Source organism: Prenolepis imparis, unplaced genomic scaffold, assembly GCF_030444845.1.
Source record: "Prenolepis imparis isolate NDT839.2.m4 unplaced genomic scaffold, iyPreImpa1.0 SCAF_8, whole genome shotgun sequence".
Classification (NCBI taxonomy): Eukaryota; Metazoa; Arthropoda; class Insecta; order Hymenoptera; family Formicidae; genus Prenolepis; species Prenolepis imparis.
In genome coordinates this window covers 7,855,855-7,878,112 of record NW_028141166.1, presented here as the reverse complement: position 1 = coordinate 7,878,112, position 22,258 = coordinate 7,855,855, and the positions used below count along the sequence as shown (strand labels likewise).

The window sequence follows — 22,258 nt, the reverse complement described above, 5'->3', positions numbered from 1 at the left end:
GAAGCATTCCGAAATATTATATATTCCGAAAAGAAAAACAAATAGAAACGAAGGAATTTACTATAATGCAGTAGTCTTACAGCGCCGTATATATTGATGATTGATTGTTTTGTAAGAAACAATTTATTCTGCAGATATTGATATACTGTAGAATAAATGAATAAATTACTTAGCAATTTTTTTATGTTGTTGCAAATTACGAAAAACAAACGAAATATGAAAGCATTTGAGATCTCGGTATTGTTCTTAATGTTCTTAATAAGTTACTAAGTTATTGCATTCCGTGTAATAATTGAAAGAACAGAAGAGCAGAAATCTGAAGATTTCGCTTTCATTTATATTTGATGTTCACATAAAATCGCTCACATCGAAACATATATTTTATATATATACACAAACACATATACATATGTGTGTGTATAACTTTTCTGTTTAAATGACTTGTCCGTTACCGCGTATTTATGCCTTGCCATTTAAAATTTGTATCTCTGTCTATTACGGTTCTTTGAGTGAGTTTGCTCACGAGGTGAAAATTACAAAAGCGAGAGATTCACTAGATTATTTACGTTTTTATTTGTCGAAATCTAGTGAATCTCTCGCTTTTGTAATTTTCAGCCCGTGAGCAAACTCACCCCAAAAACCATAATAGGCACCCTCAACACCATCTTGTGAATTTATGACGTGAAAATAAGGTACGTACTTTATACAAATAGAATATTTATTTTATCGATACTAATTTGTACACGTAGTTTTCTATTGACATACAAAAAAGTGTCTCTTTATAAAATTTCCTTTATTGAATTTTAATAATATAAAATCTCGTGTGTTATATTTTTTCTGTAAAATTATTTTTCTTGTAGGTTATGCGTTTTCATGTTGGCTCTCTAAGGTCACACACGTGGAATATGTATATAACATATATTAAAACAAAATAGTTGTTGCTAAATTGTAGGATTTTGCAAACCTGCAAACAAAAGACATATTTTCAAGTATAACATATAACATATATAACATATGCATAACGATTGATTATCGTGTATGTAAAATTGCCAGACTTGATAGCTTTAAAAATTGGACCTGATATCGTACGTAATACCTGAACCAAAACTTGTGGTAGTTGATTTTTATTTTACTGATCAAAATAAATTAATTAAATGTTTTGAGTGTCATCTAAAAATATTCAAGTGGCCGCAAAAACTTATTACAATAATAAATCACAAAATTGTTTTTTCCAAGTGCAGATTTAGTTATTCGTCAACTTTCTTGCAATATACCAATTGATCTAGAAGATATAAAAACGTTTCTAATATTAAAATTTATAATGACATGGAACGTGACGAGTTTAAATATAGACAGAGCTAAGCATCCTGAATATCGCTTTTATCAAGCTCGTCTTCAAAGTTTTGCATCATACTCTCGAACGAACTTTAAGGAGCCATTAGAGGAGGCGGGATTTTATTGCACAGGAAATTTAGATCAAATATGTTGCTTTTATTGCGATTTAACTTTGATAGATTTAGACGATATAGCGATGATCCCTGGGAAAAGCATTATTTTTGGAATCATATAAATGCTTTTATATACTCGAAATTAAAGGACAGGATTATTTTCAACGTCTCGATGCTCAAAAGAGAGTGAGCATTTTTTTATGTTTAAATTATATATTTAAATTATAAAATATATAGTTCTAAGATAAATATTTATAGTTTAAGGGGGAAAAAAGGAAGCTAGTGCACGATAACTCAGACCTTCAATTGACATGTTTGGAAGCAGGATTTAAATCTATTGAATATATAAAAACTAAATCTGACAAAGAAGACAGTAAATTAATATGTAAAGTTTGCTATCTGAACAAACGGGACATTTTATTTCTTCCATGTAATTATCGAAAAACGTGTAGCGATTGTTTTGAAATGTTAAACAATAAATGCCCTTATTATCGTGGCAAAATAAGTAGTAATATTCCAGTTAAATATACATATGAGTAGTAGTATTCCAATTAAATATAATCATAGTATTCCGTAATCAAAATTTATAAAAAAAATTAAGATTTGATATGAACGCAAGATTGTCGTTTTGGTTTTTAAGTCTTTTTCAATCAGGATATTTTGGAAAATATACTTATAAAACACAATGGATTTATTTTACATACTTGGTAAAATGTAACTTATATTCGCATAAGTTTCTGTTTACAAGACTATAACAAAATTAATTGAACAATTAACTTATAAAAATCCGTTATTATATTGCTATAAATTATAAATCGTTGCAAAGTTATTATAAATTACGAGCCAAATTAATATTTTTGACAGATATTGCAAAAGTTTTCAAAAATCCTTCGAAAGCATCGTGCCTTATTGAAACGTTCGGAAACGTTTACGAAGTACATCGATACGAAACTGTATAAAAAGTGATAAAGTTTTGATGTATCTATCAGACTTATGCCTTAGGGCTTAGGGCATTAAAAAATTGTTATAACATCAATCTTCCGTTTAATAAATAAATTATTGCTTTCAGTTATAGCTTTGTTTTATCCATTTTGCGAATTATTTAAAAAAAAATGAAAAATGTATTCTTTTTCTTAATCGAGATTCGATCTTCTTTAACAAGAGACAATATTGCAATTTATCGCTTAGATAAAAACTATATTATATACATATATTGATTTATTCTAAATAATCACAAATTGAACAGTCGCTAAGTACTTTTAACTTAAGCCTCGACTCAATACGATCGTCTACATAAGCGTAATTAATTAATACGCTCGTAATGTCCATCACTCTTTCAATATCATACATATATCTCAACACAGATACACCAGACTATCTACAAGGTGTGCGCCTATATCAGACTATATTAATATCAGACTGTCGTGAAATACAATCCTGCGAGCGAGTGACAGAATGATGAGCAGAATGTTTATTAACTCAATTAACAGAATGACGAACTCTATGATGATACGGTTCTCTTGATAGCTGAAAATCGATTGTTTATCACCGTTCGTTCATCTGCAGTTTAGCTCGCGTATGCATCGTTGTTTCAACCTTATTCCGGCTGCTGGATATTTTCTTAATCGACTAGTCACGTGATTTCGCCTGTTTGCTCGGCCTTGTACTGTCCTTATCGCTTCATCGTGGCGAGCGCGATATCTGACCTGTCATTGCGACACTTCTGACGATTCTGATGAGATTATTACGTAATCTCACGCAATCGCTTTTCCCGCGCGATTGCACAAGTTCTACGCTCGCTTCCCGTAAACCACATCCTCCTTAGATCCGCATTACGTCTACGGGCGAACGGATGCAATTGTTGTGTGACCAGCCAATTAATTAAGAACTTCAACGATACGCTTTCGCTCTCTCCGCCCAGGCGAACAGATCCACGCTCGGTATCGTCTCGAAATCCGTGCAGCGTCTCAATTCGTTTCTGAAATATCCAAACAGGCGCGATATTATAGACAATAGAAATCTCGGGTATATTTTAATAATTCAAATTGTATCACAGAAACAATTATATTTACCCTGCTTGAGGCTTGAGAAATACATTGCGCTGCATATGAGTGATGTTGTCACCATTGTCGCAGAATAGTCGCGCTAAGGAGACATTACGCAATTCAGCCAATTGTTCTATAACAAAGAGAAATAATTAATTAGAAATAAACAATAATATATATGACTCGGAATACATAAGATTTGTCGACGCGCTTACCAGGCGTGAAGGGATGCGGTTGTATCGCGGAATTGTAGAAGAATCTGTCGGTACGTCGAGATCGAGAGAATTGCTCGTAAATAAGACAACGGAAAGTTGGACCAACCATGCCGTCATCTGTCGATCTCTCTGCCATACCGCCCACAATAAGATCAACGTCGTTAGGATGAGAATAGGTTGAGCGCAGTTTTTTCACCATCTAATAATCGATCGATTGTATAATAATTGATAATTGTATCCACTAGCGGATCCTGACGTCGATAATAGGGGGGGGGGGGTTTGCAAAATTATTTTATTTAATATTTTTGGTTTCATGATTAGCTTTTATTCCAGGATCAACGACGTCTATAGCTCTTTAATGTTTGTTTTTCTTTATTTATATTTTTTAAACAAATTCAGCAAAACTGTTTCTTTTAATTTGCAAGAGGAGGTTTACCCCCCCCCCCCCCATCTCCGAGGATCCGCCAGTGTATATATATATATATATATATATATTATATAGATATAAAGAATTTCTCGCCTAATTATTTTCATGCAACGAAATTATCTCATCATTTCGTCCTATGTCTGACTTAATCTATACTTAACTCCTTGAATGTGTAATGAGTATAATTTACAATGTATCTTATACATACATATTGTATATACTATATAGATATAAAGAATTTCGCCTAATTATTTTCGTGCAACGAAATTATCTCATCATTTCGTCCTATGTCTGACTTAATCTAAACTTAACTCCTTGAATGTGTAATGAGTATAATTTACAATGTATCTTATACATACATATTGTATATATTATATAGATATAAAGAATTTTGCCTAATTATTTTCGTGCAACGAAATTATCTCATCATTTCGTCGTATGTCTGACTTAATCTAAACTTAACTCCTTGAATGTGTAATGAGTACAATTCCCAGTGTATCTTATACATACATATTGTATATATTATATAGATATAAAGAATTTCGCCTAATTATTTTCGTGCAACGAAATTATCTTATCATTTCGTCCTATGTCTGACTTAATCTAAACTTAACTCCTTGAATGAGTAATGAGTATAATTTCCAGTGTATCTTATACTTATATATATATATATAATATATATATAAAATATATATATAAAAGTATAAGATACACTGTAAATTATACTCATTACGCATTCAAGGAGTTAAGTTTAGATTAAGTCAGACATAGGATGAAATGATGATAATTTCATGCACGAAAATAATTAGGCGAAATTCTTTATATATATATATATATATATATATATATATAATATATACAATATGTATGTATAAGATACACTGTAAATTATACTTATTACGCATTCAAGGAGTTAAGTTTAGATTAAGTCAGACATACGACGAAATGATGAAATAATTTCATGCACGAAAATAATTAGACGAAATTCTTTATATATATATAATATATACAATATGTATGTATAAGACACACTGTAAATTATACTCATTACGCATTCAAGGAGTTAAGTTTAGATTAAGTCAGACATACGACGAAATGATGAGATAATTTCGTTGCACGAAAATAATTAGGCGAAATTCTTTATATCTATATAATATATATACAATATGTATGTATAAGATATACTGTAAATTATACTCATTACGCATTCAAGGAATTAAGTATATATTAAGTCAGACATAGGACGAAATAATGAGATAATTTTGTTGCATGAAAATAATTAGGCGAAATTCTTTATATCTATATAATATATATTATATATATATTATATAGAGATATATAAAGAATTTCACCTAATTATATTTTCGTGCAATGAAATTATCTCATCATTTCGTCCTATGTCTGACTTAATCTAAACTTAACTCCTTGAATGCGTAATGAGTATAATTTACAGTGTATCTTATACTTATATATGTATATACACTAGTGGATCTCCTGACGTCGATAGCTCTATAATGTTTGTTTTTCTTTATTTATATTTTTTAAACAAATTCAGCAAAACTGTTTCTTTTAATTTGCAAGGGGTGGGGGGGGGGGGTTTAACCCCAAAACTATTCCCCAGGATCCGCCAGTGATTGTATCTATGATTTGTTGCATCGTTAAGAATGTTAAATGTAATACGAGAGAGAAACATTTTTCAAACTTACTTCTGTAGGAATGTAATCTAAGAAATCGTCGAAGGTTCTAGCGATAGGAAGTCCACAATATTTACGATAATAATTATATCCTGGCAAGCCGTGATCGCGACCACGCTCGATATCTAAGCTGATAGCATCCAAACCTAAATTTTTGCCATTACTAGTGTATAATTTGCTTGTCATCTGCAATGCAAAAGTGACAATTATTATGAGAGATTCTTTTCGATCGTATTATCATCAGCACACTGAGAGAATTTTCTCTTAGAATTTACTCTGAAAATCATGATAATCATGGAACAATATGGTATGGAAAGAATTTTATGAGAATTTCTCTGATTAATATTTATCACAATAAAAATAATAATATCTATCTCAATAAAATATAAAACATGTTTGATTAATTTTACTAAACTGCATAGTAAAATTAATCAAACATGTTTTATATTTTATTGTGTATAGATATTATTATTTTTATTGTGATAAATATTAATCAGAGAAATTCTCATAAAATTTCTTCCATATATCATATTGTATCCCACGATTATCATGATTTTCAGAATAAATTCTAACAATAAGAGAAAATTCTCTGTGCATTTATGTATAAAGGAAAGAAAAATGGATGTTTGACATCGCACTTACGTCTGAAATAAGATTAATGTCCATTCTCTGACTAGTCTGAGTAGCGAGACCGCGAAGTAATCCGTCAAACACTTCGTCCGATTCGATTACGCGCGGATTAAAGAAGTGCTCGGCCAGATTCAACGTTCTGTTCTGTTGACGAGAATTATCCGGTAAACTGTAATAAGAGAAAGAGTCATAAATGTAGCCGTATATATATTTTTATTCTATAAAAATTATATCCTTTCCATTATAATTTATTTACCTCAGTTTTCCTTGCATTAATGAATTGAAGAAACGTAAGGCTGTGGTGGCGGCTTCGTTGCTAACTGACGGTTCGTCGTCAGAATTATAATTGCGACTGTAACTATTTCCTACGATGAGATCGACGGCGCGAATGTATCTTCTGCCTAGTAAAACGGGTAGCCATTCTTTGTAAGTAATATGTTGAATCTCGGCAATTACGATGCGCCTAGCCTCCTGATACAGGATTTCGTCCGACCAATCTGGATTTAACTTGGCAAGTTTATCGGCGATACGATTATGCTCGCGATGCCAGATCGTGTAGATCACAGCTAATTGAGGTTCAATATTTACGCGATCGTCACCTAGTAAACGTATATTTATTGAAATAATTTTAATTGTCTCATAACAAATATATACGATATGTATAGAAATGAAATTGACACGTACCGGAATTGTAGCAATTTTCTCCGCATTGCGACGCGAGTTCGGCATCTCCTCTCGGCAAGTACGCGTGATTGTTTCGCACGTTTACGCGAAGATGACCACCTTCAAAAGTGCGAAGCTCGCGAGATTTCTTCAAGGTAGATCCGTAAATCGTTGAACCGTCCAAAAAGTGGCTAACTTGATTCATCTGCAAATATATAGATTTATAAATTATTATTCATATAATGAATTGTGTGAATCTCAGTTATAATTGACAATGAGTAGTGGTTTGAGTTTTAAAAATATTTTTTTTTAAGCAAAATGCTTAATTATCATAATCTCGGAATCGAAAAATAATAATCCCGTACCTGTTCTACTGGTCCCAAAGTGCACTCCGATCTTAAGACAGGCAAAGAGCGAACATAATTCATGCATCGAATGTAATGTTCACCATAAACGGGATCGCGATCTGATACGCTGATAGGAGAACAATCTGGATGAATATGGCGTGGTGACAGGGTATCTCCATCAGATTGACAGCAAGAGATCGGTTTTCCAGTTGAGACTGTAAATAAGGAATAATTTCTTTAACAATCGAATTATGACGAAAAAGACTGACATATTTTACAGATTTACTTGACACTTACTTTTATGTCAACTCTATATCTCAATAATAATTTTTGACAGAAATCAGCTGATAACTGTCAAAAATATTAATCGAGTTTAAGGAATTATAACATATGTTTTAAAACATATTATATTATTTTAATTTTTATAACATATTTTTATTTTAAAATTTAATTAACAAATTAACACTTTATTAATATTTTTTGACAGAAATCAGCTGATTAAAGAGTTAATTTGCTAATTAATTTTTAAAATAATAATATGTTATAAATATTAAAATAATATAATATGTTTTAAATAATATGCCTTATAATGCCTTTTTTAGAAAGGGAAATGAGAAATTAATCGCGATTTATGCTGATCTAAAATTTAAAAACATTTAAATTTATCCATAAAAATTCACTCACCCATTTTACGAACCGGGGTGTGAGCTATATCGTGAGCGATGAATTGGCTCCATTCCATTACGGCTAATGTTCTGCTAGCATCCGATTGATCATTCGCAGTGGACAAAGCGACGCTTACGAGCCTCGGGCTTGGCAGTGGTTTCTTCGTTTGTCCAACACGCCTCGGTTCTTGGATGCCTGCTTCCCAAATTGAACATTAGACTTCTGTCGCGTAAATAGTACAAAATCGCAAAATCGGAGTAATTCAGTGCTACTTTGACGCGACGTAGTGCTTTCGCCGAACATTCGCGAGACAGAATAAATCATAATTATCGAATCGCGTAAGAGCAAAATCATAATGGAAAACGATACGATACAGTTCATAAAATGATCAGCTGTGAGATATTGAAATGATATTACAGATCTTATCATTGTGATTACTCCGATTTTAGCGAGCTGAAATACGCGCGCGCGCTTAAAATGATGGCAGTGCAGCACGAGAGGAGATTAGAAGAATATGTCTATAGCTGCGTATAAATATTCTGTTCTAGCTACAAATAGGCAAGTTTATCGCCGACTGTACTAATCTTGAGATCCTAACTGCGCTTACCTGTCTTGCTCGCGCGATAAATTTACACAGGGAACGATCAGGGGAGTAATTTCGTTTGCGAACATGTGCGAAACGAATCATAAACAAGCGTGCTTTATTATCGCTGATGTAATTAATTGTATCGTTTCATTCGCGACAACTAATTTAATTCCTGGCGCTGATCGGTCCCTGAAGAATCCTAAATCTCGTGCTGCAAAGCGAGTAGGTATTTCGATTACATCGATTTTTACGTTCTGATGCGTTGTCGAATGACGAGCCGTTTGTTGTTGCTGTTAAAGCGTGACAGAGACGCGATTGTGTTGAAACGATCGGATATAATTGACGCATCGAAATTACGGCCGCCCGGATCGAGAACGCTTGCAGAAACGTTTCGCGAACTTATCTATACATGATCGTTGAAGGCGTTCGAACGAATGAACCGAACTGGGAGAAGATTCTAAATACTATTTTTTAAAATATTTTGAGACTTTGCCGCGAGTGTAACAAAAATGTTTCTACGAGCAATTTTTAGTGATTGTTAAAAGATGAAAAATTCAAGCGATATGTGAGAATGAAGACTATCTCTATTTTATTAAATATAATATTTAAGCTTAGGAATATCCTATGCTTCTATTTTGCCTGGAGATGCGTGAGATATGTATTAGCCGGCAAATATAATTAGAATGTCTGTTAGATTATATATGATAGATAGTGATTGTTAGATTATATATGACTCCCAAGTCGAGTCCCATCGCTCGGTACCTTCGCGAGAGCCGCGTATTGGCGCGAATTGAACAGAAAAACAACTCGAACTAGTGTTACATAATAAATATGATACATTATTAGGTATATCCGAATTAGTTTACATACACATTTTCTACTGCTGGATAGAATCTCCCAACCGGGGCACCCTATTGTAGGCAGTATTATTCACTGCTACACTCAGGCATTTTATGCTCTATGTGCCTTATCGCACAACAACTGTAATGCAAATCACAGAATATAATTTGTTAAGCCAATCGACGAACGTTTATCCATTTGCGCCCAAGGATCAATATGCGTGTACGTTTATATATACATATATGTATATATATACGTATATATATATATATATATATATATATATATATACTATATGCATGTTTGTATATATGTAGTATTATATATCGTACATATACATATACACACATATGTGTTTTACGGAGGTGATAAGTCGGATAGGTAGGTTAGTAGATCGAGGTTGCTGGTTCGTGATGAAATTGAACAATTCAAAGACGCTATTCTACTCGGATTCAAAAATAAAAAATGAAACGATTTCTAATCGGTAAGTTTTAGACGATATTGGACACGAAAAAAATTGCGTCATGATACGAATCGCAGAGAGCAAATTATTCGCAATTTTATTGTAAATTCTCCGCAATGCAAATTCTTTCATATGCATATTCTTTAATACTTTCTAATAATTACGCTATTTATAGCTTAGAACTTTCCACGCGCAATATTATAATAAAAATATCGATTATCTTGTATGTTTGCTTTCTACGAATAGCGATAATTAAATAGAATACGTAACTGTTGCTATCATACAGATGATATTTGCAAAATATCGAATTCATATGCATATTTAACATTCTTTCGATAAAAGATAATTTTTATTATATTCTAATATATTCTCATTTTTTAAATTTTAATGCATTAAATTCAATATTTTATTCTGATTTTAACGCTGCAGACTACAATAAGTCCCGATTAGTAACAATCAGCATTTAATTCCTAAAATAAGAATAGATCTCTCTCTCTCTCTCTCATTATTGATTATAATTGACTATCATCTTTATTTATCCTAGTTTTTCTTATTGATTTCAACTCGTATGCTTCGTATTCTGGGGGGATTAAAAAGTGTGTTAACTAAACGCTTAGCTGCGAAAAAATTCCAAGTGTCCTAGAATGAATCTATTATATCTCGAAAAAAGCGCGCAAGGCATGGAAGCTAATGCATCAACATGAATGACATTGACGTAACGCGGGGAATGCGATGTGTCGGTAAATACATGTTCCATGTAACAAGAAGCTCGAGAATCTCCCGAGTCCACAGAAAAAAGATAATAATATCTCTTTATCTGACCCTAAGTGAACATGAGTGGAGTGAAAACAAATTACACATCCCTCTTTATCTGCGTTAGCAAAACCATACTATGACACATCCATTATCACTATTCACTGCGACTGTCCGAGCAGATAATACATAATTGCCGTTGCATGACCGTCGTTATTTCTAACTATTATTTTCGAATGAAAATATCTACAAGGTTGACTAAATAGTACGAATTTTTATCACCACGTACTTTGTCGCGATGACGCATGTCCATCGCTACGTTTTCTCGAAACGCACGTAACGATCGATATCCAACTGCGAACGAGCATCGCCCAAAGCAACATTTACCTAACCCCGATTATTATTCGCGGTAAACAATCTTATTGTTAGTGCGCGTAATCAAGATAAAAAATCACTTTCAATGTTTTGTAATCGTCGCAATCTTATAATTTTCTATCCATTACGACGTATCTCGTTATCGTATTCTATTGATTCGAGAAACTCGCATAACTTGGCAATTGCGATTTACTTTATCGAAAAAAAATCTTGTCTCGCTCGAAACTGATCCTATTACAGGAGGCAAATAATCCTCCGAGGAATGGGATAGGCTGGGGTTAAATAGAATTGCGGAGAAGAGAAAGGAGAGCGCCAAACGTTCAGAGGCTGCAAATAATTGTACGATTATTATTCCACACAAGAATTAACGAGAAAAAGTTTACGAGAAAAAGCGCGCATGTTTACAAACTGCCCCGTTACGAAATTTTCGTCCCGTGCAAGATCCCAGGGAAGGTGTTCGATTTGCGCGCGGGGGTTGCTTACGTTTCGCGACTGGATCGAAAGTACATGGATGTGTGACGCGCGATCAGCAATTACTTCCCTAATAATATAACGACGCGGCGGTCGATATGCAATTCAAGCCTGGACGAGATGATGAGAGAACGATGCCATATCGCGAGCTAATGTCGTTGACAAACAGGGGCGCGGGAGGGTTAGAGAAAAAAGGAGCGCGATCACGATAGGAGACACCCTTACCGTCGAAATATTGGGAGAATAGAACTCTGGTGTACGCGGTCATCGCGCTGCCCCAGCTCGGATTCTCAATGTTGTTACAAGTGCCATCGATGCTGCGGTACTTAGATATTTCATCGCATTCCACGCTATGCATCGTGGTGCAAGATTCACCGAGCGGGGTGCTCTGTAGACCGAGCGTCGATATGTAGCGGGCGCAGTCATTTTTATCTAAACCGAACCTGCGAGAAAATTAAATTAATTGAGATACGAATGTCGATTAATATTAAATTTCCGTCCGCGAGGAAAAGAAAACGTCAATTCGAAAATAATGATTGATAATATGTAAATTATGTACTGTGATAATATAAAATCCATAATTTGTACAGCGAAATATCCTTGAAAATATCGATCAAAAACTTTGACGATTAACGAGGATAAAAAATTGCTGTAAAATATATCTCAATTAATTAATCAAAACGTACCTTCGGCAATTTTGGTGCACAAGATACGACGATGCTTTCATCGCTATGATGGCATCGATGCTCCTCTCGAAAGCATCCGCGGAAGGATAGGAGTCCAAAAATTGTTTTTGAGCCGGACTCTGCGCCTCGAGTTCGATACCGGCGTTCGCGATATTTCTTTCGAGAGTGCTCATGTGATTGACTAACGTTTGCGCGAATGCGATCGAGTTGTTCAAGGTAGCTCCATCGATCCTGGGGAATCTTCGGTTTTCGAAACGGCTCGTGTCCACGATAGCACCGGAGCCGTAGTTAATAGTTGGTAATCCTGAAAATGGTTCTTTGAAATATTCCGAGATAATGAGTGAACTATAATTTAAATACCATGCAGTATAAAATACAAATTAAAACGCGACCGGGAAGTGTTGTTAGACTTCGACGTTCAGCTTCGTTTCGAAATAAGACCGATCGAGTGTTGTCGTGTTCACGTTTGGACGGTTTCCAATAATTACTAAATCGACGCGAGTCCAAAAATAGATAGTACACGAAATAGTGTTAAAATTAGGAATTTATTTCTTCGTCGAAAACGTGCGATTTTATAAAACGAACAGTGTAATACATGCGTAAAACATGTGTTCAAAAAAAGACTATAGAAATACAATTTAACACTTCATTACTTATGCAACATTAATTTCAACCGAGATTTATATCAATGTATTTATGGAATATTGCGGGATCTAAAATTACTTCTTCGACCTTTCGTGTTTTGCGACGTGAAATTTTTAATTAAATTCGATTGCGGTGGACACTTACCACTGGCAAGATAATTCTGCAGTGACTCGGGTAGCTTGTGCGTGCCGATCGAATGGGAATGTCCCAGGAACCCCATCGTCTGCAGGGACACCCAGAGGATCGCCAAAGTGGCAACGGATCCCGCCATGACACCGCCGGCTGCACAAAACGAAATGACTAATAAAATCAATGAAACGAGATGCTCTTCTCTGCATCTCAACATGTGACTCACGCACTCGCACTGCGTTTTAACTTATCGCGCGGCGCAAAGAGAGCGACTTCGTTGGCTCTGATCGCGAATGAAAATGTTATATTAATATCACGTAGCTCACATCCGAGAAAAGATGTCACCGCGCTTTGTTTGGCTCTCGTCCTATTAACGAATACATACATACCAGATATACATACATACACACATACATAATACATACATAATACATACATATATACTTATATTAATGAAATTGTTGGTTATTATACATTTTTTATCATCTGTCATATTCGCATTGCATCTTTATGAAAATGTGCCTGATAGTCGGATCTTGATTCTTATCTCATGTTGATGTTAAACGCAATCTTCTTATCATTTACAACACTTCGATTAAATATAATTAGTCCGGTTTGATTATTCTAAGCATCTGATATAATAACGCTGACTATATTTAACGCATCTAAAACACACCCACGTGTATGTAAATTTGTTCTTCGGAGCAGAGAGACTTCTATTTTCTCATTCGTAATAAGATAAAAACACTTGTGTGTTCACGTGCTCGCTGAATGTTCTCATTGGTTTTTGTAAACTGAAATGTCAGATATTCTAAAAAATTTTCATCGAGACAGTGAAACGCTTATTGACTTACGTCATTTGAATGTTTTTCTCATAATGAAAATCGTTGAAAAATTAAATTCTTTTTTCTTTTATTATTGTCAACATGTTTTGTTAGTGCCTGATATACAATACTCTACACGAGGCATTAAATTTTGTGCAACGCGATGCTGAGTAAACGAAACATATAACTTCGATAAACTTGCAACGAAATGCATTTGTATTTCAACAAATAAGAATGAAACATTTAATAAATAATGCCAACATTTTAAAGATGACGTGCCACAACATCTCTCGGGGAGAGAGAGAGAGAGAGAGATTTAACAATAGTATAAATAAATTTATTAAGAAATCGTGAGAGAGTATGAAAAATAGAAATGCATTTTATAGGGTGCACTGTCAAGTTTAGGGTTAATTAAATGCTTACGTAATAGATGCACGTGTTAAATAATAAGCGGCATATTTTTTCGTTCATTTGTGACCTTCGTGTATGTTGTCGGTTATTTATAGACCGTGTTTTCGCGAGACTATATAAGTGAAATAGCATGTGTGTATCTATGTGTGCAATTCCTACTCGTATCTCGTTAATGCGGTAAACACGCACTGTTCACGCGCGTAACACATGGCCAAACGTGGCTAATTTTATTCGTTATCATGTTGATAACATGCTCCTTCTCCATGATCGCATATAATGATTGTTTTGACGACGGTGACAAAGCAATGGAAATTTCCGGCCGTTCAGAATCTTAGGAAGATTAAACCGAAATTAGATAATAGCGGTTATTAATTAACTTAACTGTCTATAATGGATATAATTTGTCCCTGAATGCTCTGCAATAGTATATTGGATACAACGAACATGTGATTATGTATTTTTAGATATTTTTATGTAATCATTATACATGGATTTTAAAAAATTAACAAATTTGTACAATTTAGAGAGAGAAATAGATTAAATGATAACATTTACTAAAATAATATAGAATTAATATACAATAGCATTTTATTAAATTACTGATAATTGATTATATTAATTATATGATTTTCTTTTAAGATAGTTGGACTCTGATTCTGATAATATATTACAATTGATATTCTTCTCGTAATTAGGACCGGTACGATTAACTATTTATTTTGATTTCGAAAGTGATAGCAACAAAAAAGTATTCTTATAATTTGACGACGTTGTTGATACGTGACACATATGCAAATTGCAGCTGTTCGATGCGCAACATTATCATGCAAAGTCTTTTCTAGGCACGTTTTATCGCGTGACAAAACAGTATACCTAATTAAAAATGTAAACGTTCATGCGCGAGATACGTGAACAACAAAATTCGCGACGTAATGGCGCCGCTAATATTAGCATATTCTGGTAAACAGATTTAATTCGTGTTGTCAGAAACGAGAAAAAATATATAAGAAAATATCATTTTCTCCTACCTGTTTCTCTATCTACTTCTCTACTTCATATTTGATGTATTTATGATCTAACGTGATATATTCTCGCGACTGTGTGTGTGTTTAAGCATATCATCTCAAAATTTGCAATCTGAATAGATTATTTTGAATAGATTTTTTTAAATATATGTATATATTTTTATATATATTTTTCCAATTTTAAGACAAGGATACATATTCTCTATCGATACGTCTAAGTATACACCTGATAAATCATTACCGGGCACATGATCCATAGGCTTCTCTAATCCGTGCATCGCGTAGACCCAACGATTATTGTCGACCGGTGCGACGAGAAACATTCTCCGACAAAACGCAGCCAGATGCAGCGAGATGAGACGATTTGTCGTTTTCTCTCGTGTTAAATAAATCGTCAGGACAATTCGCGCACGTTCTCACAGTTCTGTTTTCTTTACGCGAATCGGCGCGATTTCGCCGGCTTTCTAAGAGAGCAAATGTCGAAATTTATATATAGATCTCGATAAGAAAACGATACAAGTTTCTGCTAATACACCTGCGTCAGGTGTACGCGTGGCGACCGACAGAAACGCACTTCGATGACGGTAACAACGACGGAGTTTCGTGCCGTGAATACGCGAATTCCCCTCTCCGTTCCTCCTTCTCTGTCTCGCTAAGTGCCTTCTTGCATTCGTTCATTAATTTATTTACGCGAGCAATCTCTGTCGCGCCCCCTCTTTTATCTCAAGCTCGACGTGAGTGTATGCGAAATTGCTGTGATTGATTAAAATGCTCATATATCTATTGATTTCTCGAAAAAAACGCGTTATCGCTTTGTCCCTGGCCCTGATACATTCAAGATACATTACTGAATTGCTCCGATATACAGAGTATCGTTCATCTCGCTTCCCCTCACATATAGCTATACGCGGCTCCGCTTTTATGTCTCGCTCCATTCATGCTCTCTCTCTCCCTGTCTCATTCATTTTAGCTGTCTCTCTCGATCACGTGCACACGCTACGCACATTGATTCTTCAAAGGTATTCTCCAGCTCGCTCTTTCCCTCGCTATTTTTCGTTCATCTCACTTCGCGCGCTGACTTCCATTGGTTCGCTACTTCCCCACCAAGAATGAGTCACTTTATTTAGCTTGCAAAAAGAATTCTATCACTCGGTGAGCACGTGCTCGTCCACCTCCTTTTCTCCATCCCGTTGTATGCCGGCTATATCGGAGCACTGCCGTAAGATTACCGTATTTCTTCCTTTGATAATACTTAATTCATCAATTTTATCTAGCATTTTATTTTATTAACCATGTGTTTGTGTTTACGGTATATTTAAATAGATGCAATACAAAAAAATATGGAAATATATTTACTTTAGATATACTGCCCCTCTTGTATTTTTTTACGCTAGCTAAATGTGCATTTGTTATATTATCATCGTCTTTAATATTATTAAGGAATTTATTTCACATTATTATAATTATATTATAGTTACAAAGAATGCAGCTGTTATTACTCACGAATATTATAGCCAAATGCATCTTATCTTAGAAACGATAAAAGCAATAGAAACATGTTAAAAAAATATTTATGTCAATATCTTTTATTATATCTATTTTTTTCTCAGCAAAAGTACAATGTTACTTTTATTATACAATAAATAACAAAATTGGACTTTATATAATATAACAGAATTTTATAATATATACAGAATATATTATATAAAATCTATACACTTTTGAGAAGATGATAAGGAATTTAGTCTATTTACTTTCATGTATCTCTAAGGGTCTTTATATATATTATGTACCTTATAGATTCCCTTATGGAACTACATCTTTTATCACTTCCGTGCAATCTCCTATAGGTCTCCCAGTACTTTTCCATTACTTTCGCCGTAGCAATATATAGGGTGTACAAAAAAAGACATAAGTCTCTCTCTTTTTCTTTCCATTAAACTTTAGTACTTTTTATTAAATTTTGATAGCCTTTTCTTTAGTAAAAGTTTAATATAATGCATATATGTATATTTTCAATGTTGACAAACAAACTTTAAAAAAATCAGCGATATCTTTGTGTACTGAGAAGAGATAAATTTGAACAACGCATTTCTATATATTAATCTGGCACTGAAAAGAATTCCTTTACATGTGTATCACACTTGATGAGATTGGCTCAATAAGCCTATGATTAAATTGCAAATTTATTAAATTACTGTTGAATGATTCGCGCGTGCAAAATAATACCGTATATTATGAGATTTGCGAAGCAAAGATAAACAGCTTAATTAAAAATTATCATTGTCAATAAAAGATAATACAAATGATAGATTGTATAAACTTCTGGCATTCGTTCGATTGAGCAAAACCTTGATAATAAAACTGTTGAGGTCAGTCAAAGGAGAATTTATAAAAAGAATGAATCGATCGATGTCTGTACTTATGTGTAGAAAATATAAGATTGAACAAACTGCGTACTTCAAGATAATCATTCTTTAGATATTCTTTTTTTTATCTATTTGTATAAAACTTATCACAATCATTTATATAATTGTTTGGTAGCTATATTTGAAATTATTAATGGAATAGACAAACTAAATAAAAAACGCTTTCGTAGTATATTTTCTTCTCATTTTTTACTTTATAATTTTTTACTTGCACATACGACACATTTGACATTTGAAAAGATAAATAAAAAGAAAATAATTAGAGATTTCGCCTTTCAAAATATTTGGACACAAATTATATATAGTCAATGGATGTATTTCTATATACGCATCTAAAAACAAATATACGGATAATGATTTTTAAGAATAATAAATTCGCTTAATTTAATGACGTTGATTTAATTCTCACTTTGCTTTATATTTTTTGAAAAAATTACTGAAAGATATTAATTGCAAGATTGAAAGACATTCTCTGATGCTTATCATATTCGAGTTGTAGAGAAATATCTTTCACTAAAAATTGCACAGCGGTTTATTTCTTGGATTTTAACGTAATTCAGATCGGTTCTTAACAATTGATGAGTATTTTCTCATGACAACGCAGAATTTTCATCGTGACGTTCACTGATGATGCGCCGCGTGTCGTTCAGGTCGACGAACGCGTGTGCCGAGCTTACCTAAATACGATTTCTTGCAGCGTTCTATTCGCAGATAGTCGTGTACGCAGTCGAATACCTCAACACCTTTCTTTCCCATCTTTTTCCCTCCGGAATAAATGTTGAGAGGGCCGTGGGAGAAGCCCTGCTTGTTTGTGAAAGTTACACCGATGATCACGGTTACTCCTCGTAGAAATATGCGGCGCGCACTTTGATTATATATATAATCCACCCCGGATCAATATATACTCGAATATCGGCTCGCGCGACTCCCTTTTTTCGCGCTCCTAAAAAATCGCGATTTCAGGGCTCTTTTACGAACGAATAAATTCTACGTTGACACTGTCGTTTGAATTTCTTTTATATGTCAAATTAATGGGAATGAACGCGGAGCTCAGGCACGAAGCAGTTGATTCTGCCGCATCGACTAGAATTCGGTTTCCCTACCCTACTCTTACTCGGTCGATCGAAGTTTTCTCACCCTCCCTTAACGCATGCGCCTTTTGATCATTCGGAAAGTCATTGTGCATGTGCGTATGCGTAGGTGTGCATCATTTGCACATTTGCACCATAAACATAGAAAGCGTAGATTGCTTGTAGAACTAAACATAGGGATGCAACTAAAAAGATAGCGGTATTTTTAATGAGCTACATTTTTTTAATGAAACAATCTCAATGGTATAGAGTATAGATTCTTTGGTCAACTTAAAATCGATTTTATCTACTTAAAATAATGAGGCGTTAACCATTTTTGAATTACAAGCAATTAAAAAAGGAATTTTTCATTTTGAGAATAAAATTCGAGAAATTTCTAGGATACAAAAAGATAAAATCTTATTGTTTTTTCAAATTACAACAATTTCAAAATTTTCAATGAAAGCTTAATTCACTTAGAATTCTTAAAATTTTAAGTGGAATAATTAAATAGAGAGATGAAAAATTGAAGACAAAAAAATTTTATATGTGAAATTAACTCGATCCTCAAATTATCGTTAAAAGTGAGTTGAAATGACAATAAAGCAGATTCGAGAAAAATTAAATCTTTATCCGAGTATTTTGCAGATGTTCGCATAATGTTGAGAATAACAAGAAGCGGTAAAGACCTAAGCCGGTTAAACTAGCACGTGATACGAACGTGATGGTGAACCATTTCGTGTAATGTTTCTATGGACCCCGATCCCTTCCCTATTTCCTTCTTCATCTTGTTTTCTCTAAAGAAATCGGTTGCATCGGCTATGCTATTTTATTTCTTCTCGTATGTTTTTCAATTTGTTGAATTTAAATGTGAATATAATTTTCTTCTCTCTTTTTTAATTTTGATACTCAAGATGTATAAAAATTGATGAGTTAATGATAACTGAGCTCTATTCTTTAAATAAATGTAACTCCTTTTAATTAATACTAAAACTAAAATTATAATATTTATTTAATGATTTTTATATACTTCTTAATGTGTGTTGTTAAAAAAACTGTTAAGTACACTATTAAGTGAACTATTAAGTACAAATTTTTTATAAGAAACATTTTATTAAATTGGAGAACATATAACAGTGTTAAATTTCAGCCTGATGCAACTATAATATAATCAATACATACAGAGGCATCTAAAGACACAAACTGCAACTCTCTAGTAAATTACATTTATCAAACAATGATAATAAACAATGATAATAAACGGGTATCTAAGCTGTTTTGAATTTTTTTAAACATATTAGGCATTGTGTTATACTATATATAGACGATATAATTCTAAGGTTGAATATGGGATATGTGTAAGAAAATTATGAAGCTTTTATAGATTAAAAGTAAAATTAAAAGTAAAATTAATTTTTGACTATGAGAATTAATTTGAATATGACACGATAATTTAAACATTAAGTAACCATTAATTTTTTATGCAAACATCCTTCGACAAATGTAAGAAGTAATTTATAAATTATTTATATAAATAATTTATAAATAAAATTTTGTCTCTCTTGGATTTTTTAAAACTATTTTTATGCACATATGGATTATGTTAATTAGCTGCAAATCCGGATTTTGAAAAAAAACCGGTTTTTTTTTCATATATTGATACGCAATGCTAATGAGTTATGGTACTCAACAATGTCTATTGCCTGTATCTCATTAAAGCAGAAGAAAATATCTTCCATTTTGCGTGCATCGCAAGAATTGCTTACCTTGCAAAATTTGAAAATTATGTCCAGTATTTTTGAAAGTTATTACATACAATTTTATCGAAATTATAATATAAAAACTAAAATATAATCGTTCAGAATTCTACTCTTCAGCACAATACACGTTATACACACAAGAAATTACTATTCATTTACACATAATTTCAACCACCAAATCGTTTCGAGTGCACCTACCCATACTACGTCTATATCCGAGAAACGCATTCGATGTATTTATATAAGTAAGCGTACTCACGCAGAACGATATTCTTTGGCTGATATCTTCACGAGAGAACGTCGATATTGTTGACGAGACAAACTGATTCGTTTGTCGAATAACGCGGTCACTTTATATCGGCTAGTACAAATTCCAGGATTACTGGCAACATCGCCTCTGTTGCATCTCCTTTTTTGTACTCGAAAGCGACAATTATCTCGAGTTGTGACGCTTTCGGATAATGACGAGAAGATATGCTGGCAGGGTCGTTCCGGGTCGAAGCTTTACTTCGGATCGAAAAGTTATCACGACTTGTGATGCAGTCACGCGCTTATATAGTCTTGAGAAATTGACGAGAACATGATGACGCCACGATGACAAATTGGAAGAAAAGATGTAGACGACACATAGAAAGGGAGATACGATTCGTAGAAGGCAACTGCGTAAACAAAGGGCTCGACTTTAATTGTATTTTAATTATAAATTAATAGCACACAACTCAGCGCGCGATGCATTTAATATTAGAAGAGTTTTTTGAATATAAAGATAAGAATTTTTTATCGTTTTACTAACGACATGGCTTTTGTTATTTTTCAGTTGTTGAGTAGGATTAGCTAATAATCGTTTTATACAAAGCACAAATTACAAATATAAAATATATTTTTAATTTAATTTTAATAAGTTGAACAATTTGTTCTTTACATTTATGAAATTCGTTGATCAAAATATAATAGTAAATACGACGAAATAAATAAAAAATGAATATAATCGATATATATATATATATATATATATATATTCATATATATATATATATATATATATATATATTATATTCTTTCTTGTCTATGTCTTTATTTATACTTTTTTTAAGGATATTAGTTGAAAATATGTGATGCCAGAAATTAATAATATCTTAATTGCGATAATTATAAACGAGAATGAGGGCAATCAAGGAAAAAACGGTGGAATATATTACTTGCTTTAATGAAAAACACGTAATTGTGAAATCCCAGATTTAATCAATATTTCTTAGTATGTAGGAAATCTACGTCGTTAAAACAAAAGCGTCACTCATCTGTATATACTAGGAAAAATTTTGTTTATACTAACGCGAATAATTATTCTAAACTTGGAACATTCTGCTCCATTTTATGCTGCGTTTGAGTTCGTGACCAATGACATATATCAACAATGGAGCCAACGATCTTCTTGACACTCAATCTTAAAAGTTATTTGCATTCACGGTGCAAAGTCTTCTTATATATGCTTCATAGGAAAACACGCGCTCCTTCTTTCGTAAGCTGATAGCTTCAAAATAAAACTGCTAAGCATAAGCTGATTTCAAGTCGGTATTGAACGACTTAATTATTTTTTTATTATATGATTTATTACATGTACATATATATCTCAAATCTTAAAAAATCATGCAATAT

General features: G+C 33.2%; 1 protein-coding gene across 4 annotated transcripts; it reads right to left on the bottom strand.

The window, feature by feature from the left end:
• Positions 1-1,826: 1,826 nt before the first annotated feature.
• Positions 1,827-21,121, bottom strand: LOC145940048 (salivary peroxidase/catechol oxidase). 4 transcript variants are annotated; one of them, XM_083044854.1, is made up of 13 exons: positions 20,862-21,121; positions 13,099-13,236; positions 12,310-12,625; positions 11,849-12,066; positions 8,154-8,330; positions 7,488-7,684; positions 7,144-7,327; positions 6,716-7,058; positions 6,472-6,628; positions 5,842-6,015; positions 3,709-3,907; positions 3,521-3,626; positions 1,827-3,426 (listed from the first exon to the last, which is right to left on the bottom strand). In XM_083044854.1, the coding sequence occupies exons 2-13, from the start codon at positions 13,223-13,225 to the stop codon at positions 3,339-3,341; spliced, it is 2,286 nt and encodes a 761-aa protein (XP_082900980.1). In that variant the 5' UTR covers positions 13,226-13,236; positions 20,862-21,121; the 3' UTR covers positions 1,827-3,338. The 4 variants fall into 4 exon arrangements, with proteins under 4 accessions (XP_082900980.1, XP_082900978.1, XP_082900977.1 ...); XM_083044852.1 differs by lacking the exon at positions 20,862-21,121 and adding an exon at positions 18,450-18,869; XM_083044851.1 differs by lacking the exon at positions 20,862-21,121 and adding an exon at positions 15,585-16,601.
• Between the last annotated feature and the right edge of the window lie 1,137 nt (positions 21,122-22,258).

Coding starts and splice junctions, on each gene's coding strand:
- LOC145940048 (XM_083044851.1), bottom strand. CDS start 15,666: ATGTTTCTCGTCGCACCGGTCGACAATAATCGTTGGGTCTACGCGATG. Junction 6,629..6,715: donor TTAATGCAAGGAAAACTGAG/GTAAATAAATTA, acceptor CTCTTATTACAG/TTTACCGGATAATTCTCGTC. Junction 3,627..3,708: donor ACCGCATCCCTTCACGCCTG/GTAAGCGCGTCG, acceptor TCTTTGTTATAG/AACAATTGGCTGAATTGCGT.